The sequence below is a fragment of the Labrus bergylta genome, chromosome 18 (assembly GCF_963930695.1).
Source record: "Labrus bergylta chromosome 18, fLabBer1.1, whole genome shotgun sequence".
Lineage (NCBI taxonomy): Eukaryota > Metazoa > Chordata > Actinopteri > Labriformes > Labridae > Labrus > Labrus bergylta.
Genome location: NC_089212.1, coordinates 22,083,846 through 22,106,953, shown reverse-complemented (window position 1 = coordinate 22,106,953; position 23,108 = coordinate 22,083,846). Strand labels below are relative to the sequence as shown.

Below are 23,108 nucleotides of genomic sequence, written 5' to 3'. Positions count from 1 at the left end.
TTATCAAACACAACTGGAAAAGTAACTGTGCATGTACGTTCATCACCGGTTGACACTCTGTCACCAGAAAAGTGTGCTAAATGGATTACAACGAGCATCATCATTCTTCAGCCAGAAAGAGAACTGCTAGTGTAATACAGTGATACTCAAATGAAAGACTATTTCACTGTTGAATAAATCTACAAATATCAGCGCATATACGCGTTCAAATTAGCCGATACTGATAGTGACTTGATGTGCTAATATCGGCCGATGCTATCGGCTTGTGGATAAATCGGTCGGGCTCTAATAGCTACAAACAATGAAACATGAGTACAAGTCTGTTGCTGAACTAACCAGGATTTGGTGGCTCTCTTAAAAGTGGGGAAGTTTGCAGCAAGTTCCAGGATTTTACCCCTTTCACAGAAAAAGCTGTTTAAGCAAAATTTTCTTTGCAAAATGAAACTTTACAGTTGCCTCTTGAAGCTGCTCTGCTGCGGCCCTGTAGTCTCTGTGTGTGTCTCCACAAAGGCTGAGGAGCAGGTCTGTTTAAACATTTAAACTCAGCCATCAATAATTAGAGGAGTTACTCCCCAAACTGTGTGCTGCAGCACCCTAGTGGGCCCTAAAGGTACTTCAGGGGTCATTTATAATGAATAAAGAAGACTTGAATTTTTCAGTTTTAAGTTTACTTTTCACACACATTTGTTTTCACTTTGTGAAGCATTTTTTTGTCCATGTAATAATGAAATACAAACATAGATTTATTCAGAAATCTTTCATCTGAGTCTCAGGTATTGGTCAGAGTTGTGTGATTTAAATGTTTTCGGGGGTCCCAAGAATGTTTCCAGACTTTAAAATTGGGCAGCCGAGTTCTTAGATTTTGGGAATGGGTACAATAGAGCATTATTATCTTTCTCCTGCAGGTGTCGCCAGAGGATCGAAAATCAGCATCTGCTCTCTGATGAACTGGACTTTGCAGAGCCGGAGTCGCTGTTGTCCTCCAAGAAACAAACAGAGGTACACACACACACACACACACACACACACACACACACACACACACACACACACACACACACTCTAACGGTTTGGGTCTCAGACATGAGTCAGCAAACTTGAATATGACTTCATAAATCAGTCTCTGATCAGAACCAGATTCAGAATGAGGAATCTATAACAGGAATGAAATAAGATACATGATTAAGGGTCTATTCAACAGGTAAAAATGGTTGTTGTCCTTTGTCCAGGCCCTTCCTTCCACCTCCTCTGTACCTCAGTCTTCCTCTGGCCCCGATGCGCCCGTCAGTGCGTCTCTCGCTCCGCCCGGGCCCGTCAGCATCCTGGCCGACAGTCGCTGCATCAGCAACGGCGTGGATCTGATGTCCTGCCTGCGTCAGCGTCACGCAGCCACCGTCCACGTCTGCTCGCTCGACGGCTGCTACTTCATCGTCAGCAACCGAATGGCCGCGGAGAGGCACAGCCAATCGGATTTGGCCTCGATGCCGAACAGGAAGCGATTGGCCGAAAGGCTGAACGGCTTGCAGGGATCATTCGAGCGCGTTTGTCTGATAGTGGAGAAGGACAGAACAAAGCCAGGTCAGTAAGAAGTGTTGATGTATTCAGCTTGTCTTGATATGATAGCTGGTGAGGTGAAATGATACAATTATGTTCTCAATAAAGTCTCTTTTTTAATTTTCTTCAGGTGAGACATCACGTCCCTTCCAGCGAACTCGTTTCTATGACAGCACTTTGACAGCACTGGTGAACACAGGGGTGCGCTTGCTGTGGAGCAGCAGCCCGGAAGAGAGCGCCGGCCTGCTGGCGGACTTGGCGCGGCTGGAGCAGCGCAAAGGTCAGGGCATCGCTGTGCCTCTGGAGGTCAAAGGGCAGCACAGGCAGCAGGCCCTGCAGCTGTACTCCAGCCTCCCCTCAGTCAACTACGCCCACGCCCTCAACATGAGCCACAACTTCAGCTCCATCGCCCAACTCATTAACAGGTAGAGAGAGAGAGTGTGTTTTTATATCTAACATGGCAAAACAAGAACACAACGTTACACGGTGTAAAATCCTCCTTTTTGCTCCTCCTGCAGCTCCGTCGACGACGTACAAAAGGGCGGCTGTATGGGCAGAACCAGAGCTGAGGAGGTCTATCGCTTCCTGCGGTACTCCTGCGACTCCTTCCTCATGCACACGTCCAAATCTGGAAGAAGCAGCAGCAGCTAGCAGGGTAAGGGGAGACGATGCATCTTTCCATCCCCTGCTCTTCTTTCTCCTTCATGACACCTTCACCACAGTCACTGCACTGTGCCAGAGAGCCTCAGGACAAGGGTTCCAACCTTCTTGCACAATAAAAGGAGCACAAATCAACTCCATTTACTTTATATGGAACCACAGACGTCTTCATTTAGAGCAAACTATGAACTATTTGATTTAGTATTTCTTCAAATCATTTGGGTGAGAGGTGTTTCCTTTTGGACATAAATCGTGTCTGTGATCATAAGAATCTATATGACTGACGCTTGAATAACTTATTGCTTTTGTCAAAATAATGAATACATTTGTTATCAAATCTACCCTCAAAGACTTTAATATGATGACGGATGTCCTTAATAAATTATATTTTTGTACATTTGTGTTAAAAGTGTTTTTGAAGAAGGCTGTTTGTAATTTAACATCTTAAAAAACACGACTAAAAGGCTCCGGTGCTTTTTCAGTCTCTGTTAAATGATGAAGGATGATGTCAGTAATCTTTCATTTTAAGGGCTTTGTGTCAAATCATACGGATTCACAGGTTGATCTCTCATCGAGGTGTGCAGCATGAGTTACCGTGGCGATATACCCAGCTAAGGAGTGAACGACCTGCGTAGGACTGAAACACCAGAGTTAACCCTGAAGTGATCCTGCTGAGTAGTTCAAGCTCCTGGTCATGGTGAATTTGAAGCTTGATCCAAAGGTTACTGGACTTCATCCAAAGCCAGTAACCTTTGGATCAAGCTTCAAATCTACTTTAAGCTCCTAATGTAAGTAACACCTGCTCTTCAGTAACCACTAGAGGGCAGTCTTTCTTACCTCAAGGGCCTAAAACAAATCTACTCTACTCATCATTTGTCCTGCTGAAGGTTGTGTTCAGCCCTGCAACTTTTTTACGGTAATAGAACTCATGAATGGCTACAGCAGTGGTATTCAACTGGTGGGTCGGGACCCAAAAGTGGGTCATGGAGCTCTTTTCAGTGGGTATCGAAGGTGTGCCTGACAGAAAAATGCTGTCAAAGTCTATGAAGCATTTTTTTTTTTTAACAAGTTGGTTTTGTTCAGTTTCTTCGTTCTATCATGCTTCGTATCACCTGGGGTCCAACCTTTTTTTTCATTAAACTTTATTAAATAATATGTAATTGATTGGTCTAAAGCAATGGAGGTAAAAACAACTACCCAAAGATGGAGGAAGACAAAGTCAGCACACCAGATGCTGCTCCAATTAACATTTGATGGTTATTATCACCACATTTAACATTTCAAGCCCTCGGCCTTCATCAGACCTGAACAAGTGAGTAGACACACCTCCACATATAAATTATATACAACCCCAGAGGTCACCTGACAGGTCATGTGATACAAAGCAAGAAACAATAAACATTTACTAAGCAAGAAAGGTACCTGATGTGTTTTTTTGTCCGGCACCCAGTCCTCAACTTTTCAGATGTGCGTGCAGTTTGACATTTTTGTACAAAAAAGAAAAAACAGCCAAAAAGACCTGAAGAATGTGGCTTTTATTCACCATTCTTTTTAAAAGTATTCATATTTTGCATGCTGCTTTGGGGCATGATATTGTACACGGACAAGTGCAGAAGACAAAGGCACAATGAAAGACTTTACAGAGAGACGTGACCCTCCACCGGTAAAGCCAAGACACATGTACATGATTAAATAGAAGACCAAGCAGACAAACACACAAATGTAATTACAGTCAATCTTGACATTTTCCAAAACATTTACTCTTCAAGGATGACCTGGGAAAAATTCACAGAATGCACATTATTATGTCTTTGTAAGAAAAAAAAAAAAACAACTCAGACTGCAGAGAAGTAACAGCAGCTTCAGTTCTTCAGAAACAGACGTGAAGGTGGACGAGTCATACAGCTTCACCACATTAAGTAACACGAGCAACCTGCAGTATTAAGCTTTTATTTGGCAATCATGGTCAATGCTTTATACCTCCAGACCGTGAAGTGTTTCTAACTGTGTTTGCCCTTTGACCTCTCACGATAGTCCTGGTGAGCAGAGGGGGGCAGAGGGGTCCTTAGCTCCTGTGCTGTGGTTTAAAAAGCCATGTGAGTCAGATTTACAAGCTGAGAGCAAACAGAACCATCAGCATGAAAACTAGGTTCTATCTTTAATGGTGAACTTTTCATATTCACTCCCCCTCTCTCTCTGATTTCTGACTCTATCCACTGTCATCCTGTCTCTAAAACAAATGCATAAAAATCCCCAAAATAAATCAACAAATTAAAATAAAATAGCTGCTAAAAAGGATGAGCTGTAACGTCCACTGACTCCAGACGAAGAAAGATTTAAAACCCATTTTGCTTCCCAAAAAAAACCAAAAAAAACCCCACTTTTAACAAGTCATCCATTTACGCTGTAACACATTAGTGGTCAAACCATAAGGTGCCGTCTTTGGACACTGAACGATGTCCAACCAAAACGAAGGAAAATCTGCGTCACGTTTTTTTCAGAAAACAACTGTGTCGTGGGAAAACCAGTCTCGATCACAAAAGAATGTGCGATAACTTGTTCATGTCGCCCGACAACGAGGCGACGTCTGAGCTTGTTTCTACATGACGGTCAGGATCCAAAGAAGATCATTTGAGAAGACAAAGAGCTGAGACACACACAGAATAACCTCAGAATTAAAACATCAGACAACATCCGCAGCTCAAACATCCAGCCGCTTCCCTTTGTAACATTTTATATACACAGCTGTATCCTCAAAGATATTCAGATAAATGTACAGGCAGACGGAGCATGTGCATGTATGTTGACAGTAGGCTTTCTTTGTGTTTGTAACATTTACAATTAATCACTTTGGCCCCGTGTCCACCTAGCGTCTTTTTATTTTCCTGAGTGCTCCGCTCTGCTTTTTTGTGCGGCCGCTCCGAGCACTCAAGTTAAAGATCTTTCAACTTTTCAGAAAGGCGCTGTTGATGTCTCCGGCTCTCTTTTCCAAATGTATGACATTTCCTGTATTTTTGCCGCCTACAGATACAGATACAGATTATCTCTTGTACCCACATCCTCTTCGCTCCGGGTCTGATCGGGGAAATAAACGATCTCACCTCTAAAACATACAGTAGAAAGTAACTGAGCAGTGTTGGTCATACAGCAGCCGTTGTTAACAGACTGTTGTCATAGCGACAGGACGGACATGCAGCGCTTTTTCTTCTCAGCGCACAAACGCTTCAGGACCAGAGATTCCTGCCCAGAATAAGGATGCTAGATGGACACAGGGTCTAAAAATGCCAGGTTCACACTGGACCGGTAAACGGCTTGAAAAATTCATTTAAAAATATTTCAATCACAAATCATTTCACCGTGGTTAGTTTGCAAAAAAAAGAAACAGTGCAAACTGCAAACCCATTAATGTTTACAAAAATGTATTCAATAACGTGTGAGTGAATGTTTGATGGTGGAGACGGGTTCGTAACAGACTTCAGTGTGACCTGAGCGCAGAATTAAAGACAAAGTGTTTCTCTGACTCTCACATCTCTAACCCTCGCTGTACAGTTAGTGTGATACAGGAACCGCTGTAACCATCAAGTTTGAAAAACTCAAAAACAAGTATATAAAACCGATGACATTTAAAAATAGACCATATTTACAAATGCAGCTTTTTCTCTTCAAATATATATTATTTAAATACTACATGTGGTCACTTTGTTGATGCTCCATGGGCAGATGCCTACCTGGGATCAGTCCAGCTCTCTGATTATAGACACCGGGTGAACAGATCATAGACCTGCATGAAGTTTAAACGAACTGGATGGATCAGCTGATGGCCGAGGCGGCGCTCACTGCTGAGCGAGCGGCTGCGTCTGCGTCTGCAGCTGGACGGCCTGCAGCTCCGAGTCCTGGATGCTACACTCCTGTCCCTCCCGCATGTACATTAGAAACAGGGTCACCGTGGCAAAAGTGGTCGCGTTCACCGGGAACGCCCGCAGCAGAGTGGACGTGAGTCCGCGCGAGAACACCCTCCAGCCCTCCTTCTTCAAGCTCTGCCTCACACAGTCCATGATGCCGCTGTACTGGTTGACCCCGCCGACCCCGTCCGCCTGAAGACGGGACTTGATCACATCCACGGGATAGGTCGAGATCCAGGAGGCGATCCCCGACATCCCGCCGGCAAACAGCAGCTTTAGGATCATGAAGGGGTCGTCCGGCTCGCAGCCCAGGGAGCGCGTCAACGTGTCATAGGCGAGGAAGTACACCCCGAAGCCGGGCGTCTCGCGCAGCAGGGTGGTCACCATGCCGCGGTTGATGCCGCGGATTCCCTCCTTGTTGTAGATCCTCACCAGACAGTCCAGGGAGTTCTTGTACAGCTTCCTCTTGGACTTCTTCTCCCCGGTCCCTTGCAGCTGCATGCGCGTCTTGGCGAGCTCCATCGGGCAGCAGATGACACACTGGATGGCGCCGGCGGACGCTCCGGCCAAGAACTGGTTTAGGGGCGTGTCGCGGCCGAGCTTTCGCATGGCGTTGCCCTGGACGCCGAACACGATGGCGTTGATGAAGGTCAGGCCCATCATTGGAGAGCCAATACCTTTGTACAGACCGAGCATCTGCAGACACACAAAGAGATTATTATCACTCATCAGGATCTCTTCTGAAGGTAGGAAAGATAAATCTGATCGTTCGGACCTAGAAATTAATTCATACTAATACATCAATTGAGTTGGAACACTGTATTCCTTTAATTACTTCCTGAAGTCACTCGAGTGAATGTCGTCATTTTGAGTCAGCTTGAGCTGCAGAGTGGAGAAATGTGTCGAGTCTAAGGGATGTAAAGTTATAATCGTAAAATCAGGATAAATCGATTCAAAGGTGTCCAGAGTCACATCGGTACTCTGAAAACTAAGGTGAGAGTGGAGGCTAGTAGATTTAGAAATTGAGGACGCACCACCGTCTTTTAAACCGGAAGTGTGAAAGCATTTTGGCCCCCCAACACCCCCGAGGTGAGAAGATAACAGACGAGATAAAAACTGTGTGAAAATAGTGCAAGAAGACGGGGAACTACACAAACAGCACAAACAACATGATGCAGCGTTTAACCCAGACCACAACAAGACGCTCCAATCACCTCCCCGTGTTGAGAAAAACAAACATTACAAAAAGTTCAAACCACACTGACGAGTGGGTTTCTTTTTCACTCATCATTTGTCTACAGTTTCATTTTGAGAGAATCGTATCTTATTAAGTCTTAAATGTGAAATGACTATTTAATGTCCAAAACTTTAAACGATTAAAACGATTGATAACTCTATTTTACAAATAAGAAATGTGTTCATCTGATGAGCTCACATTATGTTCTGACTCATGATGCACATGGCAGATTAAGAAATCCTGAAGAATATTTAAAGCTCCAAAACAACTGTGATTAACACCAGTTGTGTTTCTTGTAAAAAGGGAAGATTGAAGAGAAAGTCAGCTGAAGTTACTGGAATCTGTAAAGTGCCTGTACTAACACTTCCTGACTAACGTCCTGAATAAAAAAAAGTCCTGTACAGTCAAAGTGAAATGAAATCCTTTAAATCACGAGCCATCGACTACATTTGCATAATGGCCAGCTTTTTCTTGACAAACACTGAGGGGGGGGAGAGAGAGAGACTTTAAAATATGCTTCCATATGAGCGTGACAGCTGTCAAGCCTGATGTGAAGTAGTGATGTCAAAAGGGAAATATCATTTCTCCCATTAACCTAATCGAGTATTTCAGCTTAGCTATTGAGTTATCACCCAAGATGATTTATATTCTGGGGGCTGGGTGGGAAGCTTTGGTGGGGCAGGATGTTCTTTAAATCCTTCAACTATAAATCTGCCAACGACCCACTAGATATTCATTGATGAAAGAATAACCTGGTTGATTTTAAATGACGCTGAAAGAGAAAACCGTGCTTTTTAATGTTCAACTACTAGAGGAGTACAATCTAATACTTCCATGTGAAACTTGAGATTTCACTCAGACCAAGCTTACTCCGCTTGGCTCAAAAGGCAACGTGTCCAAAGCTTTATTTAGCCGGTGGCAGGAATAAGGTCCTCTTTGACCCTGGCTAACACACACACACACACACACACGCCCCCCTAACATCCCGTGTTAGCAGGACTTGACACCCGACTCTCTAAAAATCAGGGCAGTGGCAATGCATCACATTGGCACGGAGAGCTGTGCAGCACATGGCGATGATGCACACATTGCATAACGGCTGTGACAACATTTGATCCAAAAACAAGTCAAACATTTAGGGCATTTCAAATAAAATAAACAAGCGTACCGATTCCTGGCGTATGATTGACTGGAAGCAGTGATATGTCCCGCGGTACAGAGGTCGGTCCACATTTTGAACTTGAAGTCTCACCTGCAGACGACAGAACTCGTTTCAAAGTTGTGTAACAAAGAAACACGGACAAAGAGGCCACACAGCACATATGGTGATACATATTTAAATGTACAAGCAGGCAAAAGGAGATTTTAAATAGTTCTTTAAAATCAGGGTGGAAAAAAAAGGATGCAATATGAGGGAGAGAAAATTAACCGAGAATGGAGTTCAATAAAAAATACAAAACATCTTTTTCCTTTTATTTCTACAGGTCAAGACATGAGGGGAAAGTGGAGGGTGAAAGAAAAGACCTTGACCATACTTACTAGGTCACATTTCCATGGAGAGGTTGTTTATTTCTCTCTCTCATCTACAACACAGTGACACTGCTGCTGTTAAAGACAGCTTGCCCCCCACAGACACGGGCTCAGAAGAGAAATGACATTGAAAAGCAAAAGTATAAAAAGAGCGACAACCTGACCATTCACCATCTCTGTGTTTATGTCAGTGAAGGCTGTCATTTTCAAAACGACTCGAATTGCTATATTTACCGGCTTTGACATTCAAACAGTGGAAGTGAATGCTTCAGAAACGCAGACTGAAGGACTGCAGCCTTACATGCAAATTCTGGTTTCAGACGTTCAAAAGAAGACATGTGACGTTTGAAACCACACATAATAGAAACATAGTGATATTTTTTTGTAACCGTGCATTTGTGACTTTATCAAAATGTCGTTCTGATAAAGAAATGCTGGATTCAGAGTTCACTTACGTTTGAATCTCTGTGACTTTCTGTGACACTTAAAAACAATAAATGCAACAGCTGGTTACTGAAGCCTCCAATTAATATCAGTTTCATTAGAATTTATAAAAGCTTCTCCTCTGGTTTTTAAGCTATAATACATATTAGAGCCCGACTGATTTATCCGCCAGCCGATAATATCGACTAATTTTAATCATATACAGGGACTGTCGGTATCGGCTAATTTTATCAAAAATATGCGCCGATATTACTCGATTTTTTTCAGCAGTCAAATATAATTTCATTTGGTCTTTATTGTATTACACTGGCAGTTCTCTTTCACCAGCAGAGGGCGCTGTGTGGATTACAACAAGCATTATCCTCCAGAGTGTCAAGCTGTGATGTGCGTACACGCGCAATTACTTTTTTAGTTGAGTTACCATCTTGTCTTTATTATATATATTTTCCAGAAGTGTTTGACTGCACTGGAGGGATCAATGCAATTAATGTGTACATTTATATATCTATCTATCTCTACAGATTTCATACATCTAAGAAAGATATCGGCTGATATATATGTATCAGATTTTTTCTCTCACCAATATCAATATCGATATCGGTCCCATAAATTCCATATCGGTCGGGCCCCAACATTTAAAACATGATCTAATGAGATGAAGTATCTTCGACTGTCTGTGCTCACATAATCCTCTTGCCCAAGTTTTATTAATCATGGCGAAGGATGACAAACCTACTGCAAGCATACCTGGATTTAAATTCAAGCAGCGAACAGAGACATGGAAATTACCACAGAGACTTCTAAATTCACAGTCAAGTGCTGGATCATTACATTGCCTAACATGAGTAAACAATGGACAGGACAGAAAAGAAGACACCCACCTTCACAGTGTCAAACGGATGTCCAACCAAAACACCAGCAGCACCTGAAATGCAAAAGACCAGATGAAGATTTTACAGAACAAAACGTGATTACTGCTCATCTTCCTACAACAGCTGAAGTGCGGCCTCGTCATCGAACCCGTCACAGTCACAAGTCTCATTTTGGAGAAAAAGGGTTGCTTATGATCAAGAGGCTCCTCTGACGTGGGAACAGCAAACAGACCCTTCCCCCCCCCCAGGCTGATCAGCTGGTCACTGCACTGTACTCAGTGACGAAAGATCCCCAGCAGCCTGTCCTTGACATATACCTACAAGCCAAAAATCTATCACACCACCATTACTTACTGAGTCAACCTGTCAGCCAAGAGGGATCGTATAAAACTACAGTAACACTCAGGGCAAAATGTTTGCTTTGACTTGACAGACTTTCTAAACCAGCAACATGTAGTGGACTTTGTTTAATCCCTGAAAATAAAGAGTAAGGCTCTTTTAACTTTGAGAAACACCTAAATGCTGTGTGGTTATTTAAATATTACAAATGTGTGACTTCTTTCCCCTGCATTTCTGTTGCACATAAACATTAGTGTGCAAAAATACTTTGAATAAAATGACATTTTCCAACACTGACAAAATGTTAGTGATGTATGCTTGACCGATTATTATCCCAGATCTGCTTGATGTCAAAGTAAAGATAACAACTAAGAAGAAAAAAAAACAAGCCCTATGCTCTGAAGTGAAACTATTTGAGTCCCTTGGTGTGCTAAAACAAAATTGGGAGTACCTGGCCTTCAACAAAACAGCTGCCAAGATTCCCAGAAGCTTTAAGGTGAGGCTCCATTCAAACAGGGCATGGGGGGGGGGGGGGGTGACTCCCTAAGCAGGTATGATGTGTTTTGCATACGGCTGTGTAATGACACCTCGTGTGGGGAGGAAAAAAAAAAAGATGTTGCCATTTCCTAGTTTTGTTTTTGACACTCTATTAAGACACTTTCGTTTTCTTTTTTGAGTTTAAATATACTTCCCAGATGTCTCATGTCATATTACGAATAACAACACAGGACCACTCCCTGCTGTGTGTGTGTGTGTGTGTGTGTGTGTGTGTGTGTGTGTGTGTGTGTGTGTGTGTGTGTGTGTGTCACAGGTGTGGAATGCAACATCACAACCTTAAAGATACGTCCCGTGTTGCAACATAACTTAATGCTACAATGTTACCAAGTTGTTATACCACACTGTTACATGTTTCTTTATGTTGCACAGACCGGAAACTCACTTTACTTCACAGCTCGAGCTGCCCACGCGTTGCTTGGAGACGCACCTTGAATGCTAATGCTACCCTGTTAGCTTCAACTTGTTAACCCCCCTGCTAACGTGGCCGGCTTTACTTACCTCCAATGCAGCCCGCAGCGAAGTCCAATGCCATTCCCTCAAAAAGTCAAACAGATGAAACGTCTCCGAGCTAACTCAGTGTTATTTACAAAAGCCTTTTTTTTGAGGGGGGGAGTGTGCACTGTGTTGAAAAAAGTGAGAAAAGTTGGGCTTCAAACTATGACAGTTAAAAAAAAAAAAATGTTGCTGATGTGTCCTCACTTCTCACTACTGGAAGTGCTCTTTCTGCCAAACCTCTGCTATTTCTGTTGGTGCAGGAGGAGGGGGCGGGGGCTCGGTGTGGGACAGACGAGGAAGAAGCGAGTTTGCTCTTTTTTAAGACAGCCCAATAGGATGAGGAAGCAGGAGACAACTCCCCTAGTGGCTGCCCTCCGCCCCTCGCCTCCATTGGCTGCTGCCGGGTGGAGCAGCCGAGGACACTTTCAAAACTGTGAGCTGCTGCTGCACAGTCAGAATCAACAGTGTTATCGAGGTGCTCGTCATCCGGGTGTCAGTGTCCAACTAGGGTGCTCCAAGAGGTGTGCAGGATGTCTATGGAGTTAGATCAGTCTCAGTATTCACAAATGCACACAGAAGGATTCACAAATGGAAATTCAATGCACACACAAATATATTTAATTCTATATAAATGTAAAACAAATCCACCAATTAAAAAATAAGATTCACAAATGGATTTCAATGCACACACAAATATTTATAGTTTTGTGTATATGTAATAGAAATCCACAAATGTATAATATTTCATATTTCATTTCATATTTGATTCATTTCAGTGTTTGGTTTCAACACCATAATACACAACAAAAACATATTTTCTCATAATGCTGAAACACTGTTCATGAGCAAACAGGAGCAGGAAGAAGAAAACTTATAATACCTGCCCCGTCCTTTCCTAATAACACAAGATACTGTTTAACAGAATAAGATGGCTAACCTGTTTGTTTTCTCTTTCTTTCACGAAACAAAAAATCAGATCAACAATATAGAAACAATCAGTTAGAGTAACTCAATGCATTCAGAATTCCCCAGAACCTTTTCTTTCTACATTCTTTTAAATTGAATGATACTTGAGCAGCATTTTAAATGATTATCGAGAGAATTCCATAATTTAACTCCATTTACTGAGATACACATTTGTTGTAATGTAGTGTGTGCAAATGGACTTTTAAAATTAAATCTCCGTCTATGATCCTCCTCATTAGATGTAAATACAAACAACTTCTGTACATTTTCGGGTAATGATCTATTTCTAGCTTTAAACATGACTAATAATGTTTTCAAGTGAACTAGATCCTGAAATTTCGACACACGTGAGCTTCTAAACAGTCTGTTAGTGTGTTCTCTAACGTTTGTTTATAAGTCTGATCGCTCTTTTCTGTAACACAAACAAAGGTTTAGTGTTGGTCACATACTTCATTGCAATAAGTGAGAAGAAGCAGAATCCAAACTGTCCTTTGCTCTGTACAAAACACCAATACATTTAATATACATATATATATTTCAAACTGTTTGTCATTTGTGTAACAAGATACAAATGTGTTTTTTTTTAAATATATATGTATATTATACATTTGTGGATTTCTATTACATATATACAAAACTATAAATATTTGTGTGTGAATCAGAAATCCATTTGTGAATTGTAAAAAAGGCCTGTTCAGGTTAGTCTTTGTTCTGCATCTCCCGCTCACACCTTACATCAAAAATAATGTCCTGACCCGACACCCTGAGGTGATTGCTGCCACCCTTTATTGGATTCTTAATACCTCTCATACATGAATCTTGTTTTTTTAATTTGTGGATTTTTTTTACAATTAATATAGAATTAAATATATTTTGTGTGTGCATTGAAATACATTTGTGAATCCTTCTGTGTGCATTTGTGAATATTGAGACCGATCTAACTCCATAGATGTCGTGCAAAGTTTACAACACAGACACAACTTCATCAGCAGCAGCGGGGGAATGAGTCACAGGTTCACACATTTACTCTATGGTTGTGCTACGAAGTAAAAATGTGTGCATTATTCAAGTGTTTACGTTTAAAGTTCATTTTTTAAACCTACTACTCCACTACATTTCAAAGGCAGCCAATTAGGTTAAAGCTTTGCTGCAGGGGAGACTGACTCAAAGTAGAAGTCGGGTTATTAGGCTTTATTAAGGATTCCCATTGTCCAACTACTCAAGAGATAAGTGAAAGATGAGTGACTAAACCATACATGTGTTTGTGTAACATCCAGAGGGCACACAGCTCGTATAGGTGCCTATATGGTGAAGGTCCATTGTCCTTTGTTTGAGGAACATTTGTTACACTCTAGGCCAGGGGCATGTCCAGAGGGGGGGGGGGGGGATGGCATGGCCACCCTTAAGAAATATGCTTGGCCACCCCCAAATATCCTTAATTGTGATTGGTTATTTGCCCATTCAGAGGTTGGATGTACTCTATATTACTAACTATTAGGTTGTTTTTTTGCAAATGCTGCAAGTACTTTGTTTGCACATCTAAGACAATAAATGCACACTCTGTATTACTTGCAATGAACTAACTGGAAATGTGTTCAAAATGTTGAAAATTTAGGCTTCAAAAACGTCGAACATTTTCATGAAAAGATTTAGGTTTCAAAAATGTCGAACATTTTCAGGAGTATTTGACTTTGAACGACAATCTTTTTTGTGTCATATATAAATATGCTAATGTTGCCAATATCTTGTGTTATAGAGTAGATATTATTGATGAGTTTAGAAAGGGTAAATAATTAATCTTTGTGTGTCCGATGTGAGCACATAAGTCAGGGCCCCAGTAGGGCCTCCGGCTCTTGGCATACAAAGTGCTTTAAGTTGATAGATAGATAGAATCTTTATTATCATTGTATACAAGGACACAACGAAACTTTGTTAGCAGCAATCCTAAACAGCAGCGTTTACAAAAACAACAACAACAAAAACATATTTGTGGTGATATGAGAGAGAAGTATGTAAAAAGTGGCCAGAGCAATTGCTGTTCAGTGAATGAATGATAATAATAATAAATAAATACACAGTCGTGGTGACTGAAAGAATATATACAGTTATTATTTTGCAGTGACTGATTAATTAAACAAATATAAATATAGAGATATAGTGCAAATAAGTGAAGTTATGGTGCAGTGACAGAGTATATACAGTTATTATTGTGCAGTGACTGAATGAGTAAATAAACTGTTTCAGTGCAATGAATAAATAAATAAATAAATAAATAAATAGACAATTGTAAAGCAGTGAATTACAAAGTTATTGCACAAGTAATATTGAACAGTTAGCAGCGGTTGGGTAATTATTGCACATTGTATTCCCGTCTTTTTTTGGGGGGGGGGGGGGGGGGGGGGGGGGGGTTTATGGGTTGAGGATGCTCTCGATTGTGCAGCAGTAAAAGTTCTTCACAGCAGATCGCGAGGGAGTCTGTTGCGCCTTAGGGTCCTCAGGAAAAAGAGGCATTGCTGTACCTTCTTTATCAGGTGTGCTGTGTCGAGGCTCCAGCTCAGGTCCTCTGAGATGTGCACTCCCAGGAACTTCAAGCTGGAGACACGTTCCACCTCTTCCTGGTTTATGTGCAGACTGTTGTGGGGTGTTTTTTCCTGTAGTCAATTATTATCTCCTTGGTTTTCTTTTACTATTGCATGTTCCATCTGTGCTTCATTACCTGTGGCTATAGCCTAAATAAAGTAAAACAAACAAGTAAACGCAATGAAAAGAAAAGGTACCTATTAAATAAGTTATAACTACATTAAAAGTTGTTTATAAGTTCCCTGAAATGTTAATCCATTCTGAATAACTATCCTACTCTTTATGAATACGTCAAGTTTAGTTCCCTTGAGTTAGACCAGGCGGTCCTAACGTTTTTCAGCCTGTAACCCAAACTATAACAGTGCTAGAGACTGGGGACCCCCATTATCCCTGGAGGTGGTTCAAACATTTAACATTAGGCCAATCAAAACACTGGCATTAACATACCACACAATATTCCAAACACCGTCATATTATTTTTAGTAATTTTTTTGTAAGAAACGCTAGAAGACGAACACAGGTGATCTCTTGAACTAGTTTTTTTTAAATTTTATTTTCCCAATAATAAATAAAATAAGCTTTCTGAAACCCTTTCAATATGTTTTTTGGAGGAATCTCGCGACCCCCACTTTGGGAACCACTGAGTTAGACAATGAGATCCTGCTTATCGTTACGGGCTTACACTCAAGATTAATGTAAAAAAAAGAAAAAATCCCGGAAAAAAGTCAGACTTCTTAATCATCGTAATTTTTCAGAGCGAATATGTGATTGTGTCGTTGGTTATGAAGCAGATTTAGCAACAATATACATTTTTATTTCGCTTTATTGAACCTGAAATGAGTTCAGGCTGAGGAGCAGGACCCATGTGACGTTGCAGCAGTGCTGCAAAACACAAACACTTCATGAAGATACACGTGTACATTTGGTGAAGCATGATGCTAACAAGTAGCATGATGGTTAGCATGAAGGCGTGGGCTTAGTTCATCAGATAAGTACATCATTGCTTTGTACATTTACATTTGACATTTGTCTCCATCCCTGATGCTATAACTATTTCGTAAAATGTCCTTCTTCATTTTACAAATCACAACATTTGAAATGGAAAAAGCTGGAACAATGGTTTTGTTGTTGGACTGAAATAAGTGAAGTAATTACCCGTGACATCTAAGCTGCTCAGTTGGGCTACAAGTTAAAATTTAAAGGCCTGGGTGTCATAAACTGCTGGACTGTCTCCTCTGTGACTTGTTTGCGTCGCTCTTGGTGCTGGGAAATCATTGGCTGCAGGAGTTCAGTCAAAATCTTCTTCAGTTCACCAGTTAGCAGAGCTCCACTTGCATAGTCCTGCAGAGAGGATGTACAGATGTCAAGGGGAAGTGGATATTTTATAAGAGAGTTTACAAAGAGGATGACAAAAAGAGTACAAGAAAAGTTGAGTTTAGTGAAAGCAGAAAAATTATTTTATTATTTCTGGTCCTTATGCCCTCACCTGTTTGATCTTCTCCAGTTGTTCATCGTCCTCTAAGAAGAAGGTCAAGTACATGAAGGAAACGTCAACGTCTGGGTTTCCTCCGTACTTCCTGTGCTCTTCCACTGTGTCCTTTCCTCCAGAGAATGCATGTTTGTTGATCTGGGATCATGATTAAATAGGTCGGATGAGTCAGTTCAACAGCAAAAGGGGCAAAAATCAATTTGACAAACAAATAACTCCTGACTAACAGAAGCACCTTGTTTTTGATTTGTTTAGGAGTGTCAGTGAGGAAGATGGAGGAGTTGGCATCGCTGGCGCTCATCTTTGTCTGCGCGCCCTGCAGCGCCGGGAAGAAGGTGGAGTGCAGCAGCGCCGGTTTGAGATAACCGATTCTTGGAGCTACATCGCGGGTCATTCTGAAGTACGGGTCCTGATGGAGCGAGACGATAAGACACGATTACATACAATTGCAAAATATGACCCTGGTTCATATGCACTTTTGTTATCCATAGACCATAATGCTGTAGCCGATATCAGCAGCCACGTTTCACAACCTCTCTTCCTGCAGGACTCGGGGATGTGGATTAACACGTTGGTTACTCTTTACCGAGAAACAAAGGAACTGATCAATGATTTAAGTCTCCCTCTCAGACAGGCACTGGAGGACAGGATATTATGAACTTTTACAACGCATTGAGAAAACAAACTGTGACCGAAACCAGTCTCTGCAAAGTCGTAAAAACTGACCATCTGTTTTAAGAACTGCTGGAAAGCTGATTAAACCACAGCGTTCAATTCTGCATCAAATGAACATTTATGTCTTTCTTCATTGGGTACTTTTTATTACCCGTGGATCTGATAGAAATAATATCGAAATGAATGTATGGTGACGTATATACCAGTATGTTTAGAAGTTTGTGCCGGAGAGACGACTCTCTGCCGAACTTTCATTTTCAACGCACATTTTTGGACTCTGGCTCAAGCAAGGTTTTTGAACTTTCTTCTCCAAAGTCTTTGCTCTTCATTTTTGAACGCCAATTCCTTCATTTGGATTCGTCGAGATGGCCATCCGGTTAATCTGAATTGCAAATCGAAAATATTTTTCCTGTTGGATCCCCTTGGAGCTTCTCAGACGACGGCTGAACCGACGTTTCAATCTCCATCCCAGCTGCACACTCCGACCCAGGTGTCAAGGCATCTAATCTAGCCCGTGGACCTCTCTGGTAGCCCTGGAAGGGAAAACTTATCGGAGACTGAAACGCGGGACCAGCCGGCGGAGTTCAATCGAACACAACTCCCAGTAAGGGTGATGGTTCACAGCTGGTGTTGGAAGATTAAGTCGTGAGTCGTGTCTATTCAGAGCCCTCCTTTAAATCCAAATAGAATCCCAAAATTCATTTATCAGCTTTCCCCTTTTTGATCATTTGTTGATTAAGTCCTTCAACCAATACTGCGTCTTATCTCATTACTAAATATATAATGTCACCATACGTTATAATTGCATTATCCTGATCATAATAATCACATTCTTTATCTGTTTCATCTATACCTTATTGTTTACCCTTTTATATTACATTTTACACATAAAATTCAGGATTTTGTGTGTTTTCTTGTTTAACATTTCTAGAACTTGCTTCTTTCAAGATATGAAACTGATTGATTAATTAGTTAACTTATACAGGTAAAGTTATTTTCTTCCTATAATGGGAAGCGGTGCCCCCTTCTAAATCCGAGGTTAAATAAAGATATAATATCTTAATAAATTAATTACGCTACAGTGCTGTCCTGACCTGGTCTATGGCACAGGGGATGAGACACTGGACGTCCTTTCTACTTCCAAAGATCTTTGGGAACGAGCTACTGAAGGACGGGGCGGCCTGGATGGCTGGGAAGCTGATCTTTCCTGGAGGAAAACAAAATATTGAACACCATAAAAAAAATGACAAAGTATTGAGACAATTACACTCTAAATGTACAATTATGGCACAAAAACAACAACACACAATTTTCTATGAAACAAATGTCATATTTGGTTCTCTCCTCAACGCAATACAAGTAGAATTCAATGATTACTCAAAAAAAAAAGTCTCTTAGCGTGACGTTTTTTTCAAGTTTCTTACCGATGCAGTCACTGTCTGTAAAGCCAAAGATGCCTTTGACCTGGTTAAATGTCACATGCTTCTGAACCTTTACAACGTTCCTGTAGAATTCAGGACATGCACTGCAAGAAAAAGAAATATTACTACATTAAAAACACACAACAAAGTCAGACTCAAATATTAATAATGTTTGCTAACTTGGGCTGGGGATCTTTGGGTGTCTCATGATTCGATTTAGAATCTATTTTCGATTCATAACGATTCTGGATTCATGGGTTCAAAGTCTATTTTTGAATAAGTACATACTTCAGGATCTACTCCAGTCATCTGTGAATACTGGCTGAATGTCTTGCTGCTCTATTTGGCATTCTACTGAGTTAAAGAGCGAGCCTAAGCACTTACCAGGGAACGACTGATTAGCCCCCCACCCCCAGAAAAAAAAAAAATATGAATCTATTTAAAATCTCACAAGATAATAATCTCGATTTTTACATAAAACATTTTTTTTCCCACCTCTAGTGTTTATATTTCCTGAATACATTTCCGTTGTCATATTTTACCCCATGTAGCCAAGGTCAGAGAAGATAAAGGTCTTGTTGACGTCAAAGCCACATGCGATGATGTCTTTGGCATTCTCCACAGCGAAGCGTTGGCACTCCTCTAGTGATAGATCCTTCCACAGGTACTTCTCATCATCGGTCAACTGGATCACCAGGGGGATGTCAAACACATCCTGCAACCATCTGCAACAAGGAGGTGAGTTTCAACTATACAGATGAATTGATGTTTAATTCAAAAGAAAAGTATTTTCAGCTGCACATGAAAAGCTCTGGAATTTATCTTAAATTTTTGCCCAGCTGATTAAAAGATTAAGCCTAACATCCCTTTTTTTTTTTTTTTAGCATTACGGAGGTAGATCTCACTTGGTGAAGATGAAGGGGATGAGGTGACCGACGTGCATGGCCTCTGAGGATGGACCTCGTCCAGTGTAGAGGTAAAAGGACTTCTGCTTCTCGTACGCATCCAGCACCTGATGCATGTCTCTGCCAGAAACAGTAGAAAGAGCTAAGTGAGGGACATCCATGTCAAAGGTTCATCTTTGTATGCTGACATATTAACAACAACTTAATAACTAAATGCGGGTATCAGGAATGAGAAAACATAAAAACCTCAGGTCACCTTGATGCTGAACTTGTTGTTACAAAAATGCTAACCTGTGTGAGAAGAAGATTCCTCTTCTTAGAAAGTGGTGGGGTCTCTGTCCTGAGACTTTTTCTATTCTGTCCACGAGCTCCTGGTCAATTTTACTGCTGCCAAACCTCACTGATGGAAGAGAAAACACAATGTGAAATGATTAAGCTGCAGTAGAGCTTTACTGGCACAATGCCCTTAAAGTATCGCTATCATCATTAGTATTTCATTTCATGTATTAACAGAGTAACAAATCAAAAAAATATGTTATCCATAGAACTTGTAGCTTATTTAAATCTTGCCTATGAGTTTGTCGTAATCCACTCCCTTGGCGTTGGTGGTGGAAACGTTCCATGGGTCGACCGTGTCTTCGTCATCAGCGCCTTCTGTTGCAGGCCTGTTGTCGGGGGCGGCGGAGTTTTCTGAGGGCGGGGAGCCTGCTTTGTAATCCTGACCTGTCACCTGTTTGTAGTCCACCTTCAGCTGTAGTAGCAACTGGACAGCGGCATCGACTTCAGCCTGGGGAACCCAAAACAAATCAAAAAAAATCAGACAAAACAAACACCAACAGGATTAAGTGGCACTGATGAAGCTTAACATGATATCTTTGCAGAAATCTCCTCTAAACTTTGTAAAAAATTGAGTGGATTTACCCTCATTATCCCAGATACGATTACGGAGAATGCACTGTCATCTATTTTGCTCTTCTAAAAAAAAGTCAACGGCAATGTTCCTTTAAAATACAATGCACAACTAACCAGCTATAAAACTATTACAACTTTTACATGTTACTACTTTCTGAATCAGAAAAAGTCACCTTGCAAACTGATGGCAATGTTTATAAAAATATAGTTATTCCCTGAAACTATGAAGCAGACCAGTTTACCATGTTCTCAAACATCCAGCAGGGAAGCAAATTAGCTCTCTGTCTGTAATGGTACATGGGTTATGCTTCATATCATCATATTGCTCACCTCTAGTGCAATACAATCTTAAATACAGTTGTTGAATTGCTTCGCGGTACTTATGCAGAAAATATCAAAACTTCTTCATTTAAATTTAATACATTTACAGGCTATGTTTTAAACCCAAATTACACCAGAGGTAGACATCATTGATCGTTATTTAGAATAAAAGATTCTACAATTCACTTAGCAGACGCTTTTATCCAAAGTGACGTACATCAGAGAGTAAGTACAACACAAGCAAGGATCTAGAAAAAAGGGAACAATGTCAGTAAGAGCAAACGATCAGCTTTGAGTCTGATTGGACACACAGGTGCTGACAGGAAGTGACCAGAGGCAAAGCACAACATTGAGGGCAGTTCTTGAGAGCTCTAATCAGTATAGAAACCATCTTATAAGTCGTCGCTATCAAACAAAAACCATCGTCACAACCATCATCATCATCAATAATATGGAGACCATCATCAATAAGTTAGTAGGTATTCATGAAAGAGCTGGGTCTTTAGCTTTTTCTTAAAGGTGCAGAGGGACTCTGCAGATCGAATGGAGTTTGGAAGTTCATTCCACCACCGGGGGGCGACAGAGGAGAAGAGTCTAGTGCAGGGACGGGCAACTTTGGTCAAAAAAGGAAGGAAGTTTCTGGTCATATTAGGGCAGGGGTGGGCAACTGGCGGCCCGGGGCCCACATGCGGCCCTCGTCAACCCTCAATGTGGCCCTCAGGTCAATTTTTATATATAAAAACACAACAAAATCTGCCATTAAATCATGAGAACCAGAAATATTTCCATAATAATATTTGATCACTGGTTTATGTTGAGTTAAATTTGAGACTGTTATCGTTTTTGTATGCTACAGTTTGGCCCCCTGGCAGTGAGAATTAAAATGAATGTGGCCCCCTTGAGGGTTGACGAGGGCCGCATGTGGGCCCCGGGCCGCCAGTTGCCCACCCCTGCCCTAATATGACCAGAAACTTCCTTTTTCCTGTGATCTAAAATTAAAAGATCTCCTAAAATGAGATGAATCTTTGTGTCCAAGTGTGACCTATCTATCTCTTTAAGATTAATAGAATAGAATAGAATAGAATTACTTTATTGATCCCAAACTGGGAAATTGTGGCGTTACAGCAGCAGGTTATCCAAACACACAATATGAGTAAAAAAAACACAATGTTAGCAACTCTAAACACAAAGATTTCTCAAGATTATAGTATGCATATTCATATCTAATTCCCCTAATACAGGGAGGGGCAACTTTGGTCACAGCAAAGGGGCCACATTCATTTAATCCTGACTGCCAGGGGGCCAAATTGTAGAATACAAAAAACGATTACAGTCAATTATGAACTCAACTTAAACCAGTGATCAAATATTATTATGGAAATATTTCTGGTTTTCATGATTTCATGGCTGATTTTGTCGTGTTTTGATATATTAAAAATTGACCTGAGGGCCACATTGAGGGTTGACGAGGGCCGCCAGTTGCCCACCCCTTGGGACCCTTAGATCAGATCTTAAAATGTTTTCCCCCCAACATTTAAAGACCCATGTTATGTCTTGTTATTACATGGTAGTGCACAAATTCTCACCTTCTCAGCTTTGGCAGTTTTCAAAGCTCTGACTCTGTCTCCCTGTGCAGTCAGCTGCTCGTACAGCTCCAGAGGACCTTCTCCCTCACAGTCCGTCATCGTCTTCACACTGACAAAGAAAGCAGCACTTTAAGTTTAGGCACAGTGACCGGACACACCTGTGACGTAGAGACAAGTTAAATGCTCTGATTAGCTGTTGACTGGAGTCACAGAGGCTTTGACTACTTAAGCATTACTGTATCTCCTGCCACTGCAGTTGAGATGAATCCCATATGTGACAAGCCACATCACAAGCTATGGAGCTGGAACATCGTTTGATATCTCCAGGGTTTTAACTCTTTCTGCTGCATAAATAAAAACAAATCTATTTTATTTTATAATCAAATTCAGTCACAGAGAAGCTGCAGAATGACAAAAAATGCAAGCCGTACCGTACAGTTTTCCTCACACAGCTGACAGCTACCTCATTCAACTTGCATCAGCCCAGCCTGTGTGGTGTTGTGTTCGGGTCAAATCCTTCCCTGGCAAAACAGTTCCGTTTATGAAAGTACCAAAGCAAAATTGCCACGTTATGATATCTTGCATGCATGTCTAAAACACAAACATTTATTTTTTTTTTTTTTTTTTTTTTTTACAAAATAGTGTTAATTTAATTTCACAGG

At 41.1% G+C, this 23,108-nt stretch overlaps 3 protein-coding genes across 3 annotated transcripts in view; 1 reads left to right on the top strand and 2 right to left on the bottom strand.

The window, feature by feature from the left end:
• fancm (FA complementation group M) overlaps positions 1 to 2,609 on the top strand; it is a 52,077-nt gene extending 49,468 nt beyond the window's left edge. The window contains exons 21-24 of the mRNA XM_065966365.1: positions 906 to 999; positions 1,230 to 1,578; positions 1,685 to 1,979; positions 2,073 to 2,609. Coding sequence (XP_065822437.1) covers positions 906 to 999; positions 1,230 to 1,578; positions 1,685 to 1,979; positions 2,073 to 2,205 — 871 coding nt within the window. The 3' untranslated portion in view covers positions 2,206 to 2,609. The remainder of the gene's footprint in view (positions 1 to 905; positions 1,000 to 1,229; positions 1,579 to 1,684; positions 1,980 to 2,072) is intronic.
• A 1,121-nt stretch (positions 2,610 to 3,730) lies between these two features.
• LOC109990529 (mitochondrial basic amino acids transporter) lies at positions 3,731 to 11,840 on the bottom strand. Its single transcript, XM_020642685.3, has 4 exons — positions 11,595 to 11,840; positions 10,209 to 10,252; positions 8,522 to 8,605; positions 3,731 to 6,812 (listed from the first exon to the last, which is right to left on the bottom strand). Exons 1-4 carry the CDS (start codon positions 11,626 to 11,628, stop codon positions 6,048 to 6,050), a joined length of 927 nt encoding a protein of 308 aa, XP_020498341.1. The 5' UTR covers positions 11,629 to 11,840; the 3' UTR covers positions 3,731 to 6,047.
• A 4,102-nt stretch (positions 11,841 to 15,942) lies between these two features.
• On the bottom strand, positions 15,943 to 23,028 carry wars1 (tryptophanyl-tRNA synthetase 1). The gene is made up of 11 exons (XM_020642694.3): positions 22,878 to 23,028; positions 22,447 to 22,555; positions 20,198 to 20,414; positions 19,919 to 20,027; positions 19,628 to 19,747; positions 19,265 to 19,447; positions 18,726 to 18,826; positions 18,396 to 18,508; positions 16,862 to 17,035; positions 16,624 to 16,764; positions 15,943 to 16,478 (listed from the first exon to the last, which is right to left on the bottom strand). The coding sequence occupies exons 2-11, from the start codon at positions 22,543 to 22,545 to the stop codon at positions 16,320 to 16,322; spliced, it is 1,416 nt and encodes a 471-aa protein (XP_020498350.2). The 5' UTR covers positions 22,546 to 22,555; positions 22,878 to 23,028; the 3' UTR covers positions 15,943 to 16,319.
• Positions 23,029 to 23,108: the final 80 nt, after the last annotated feature.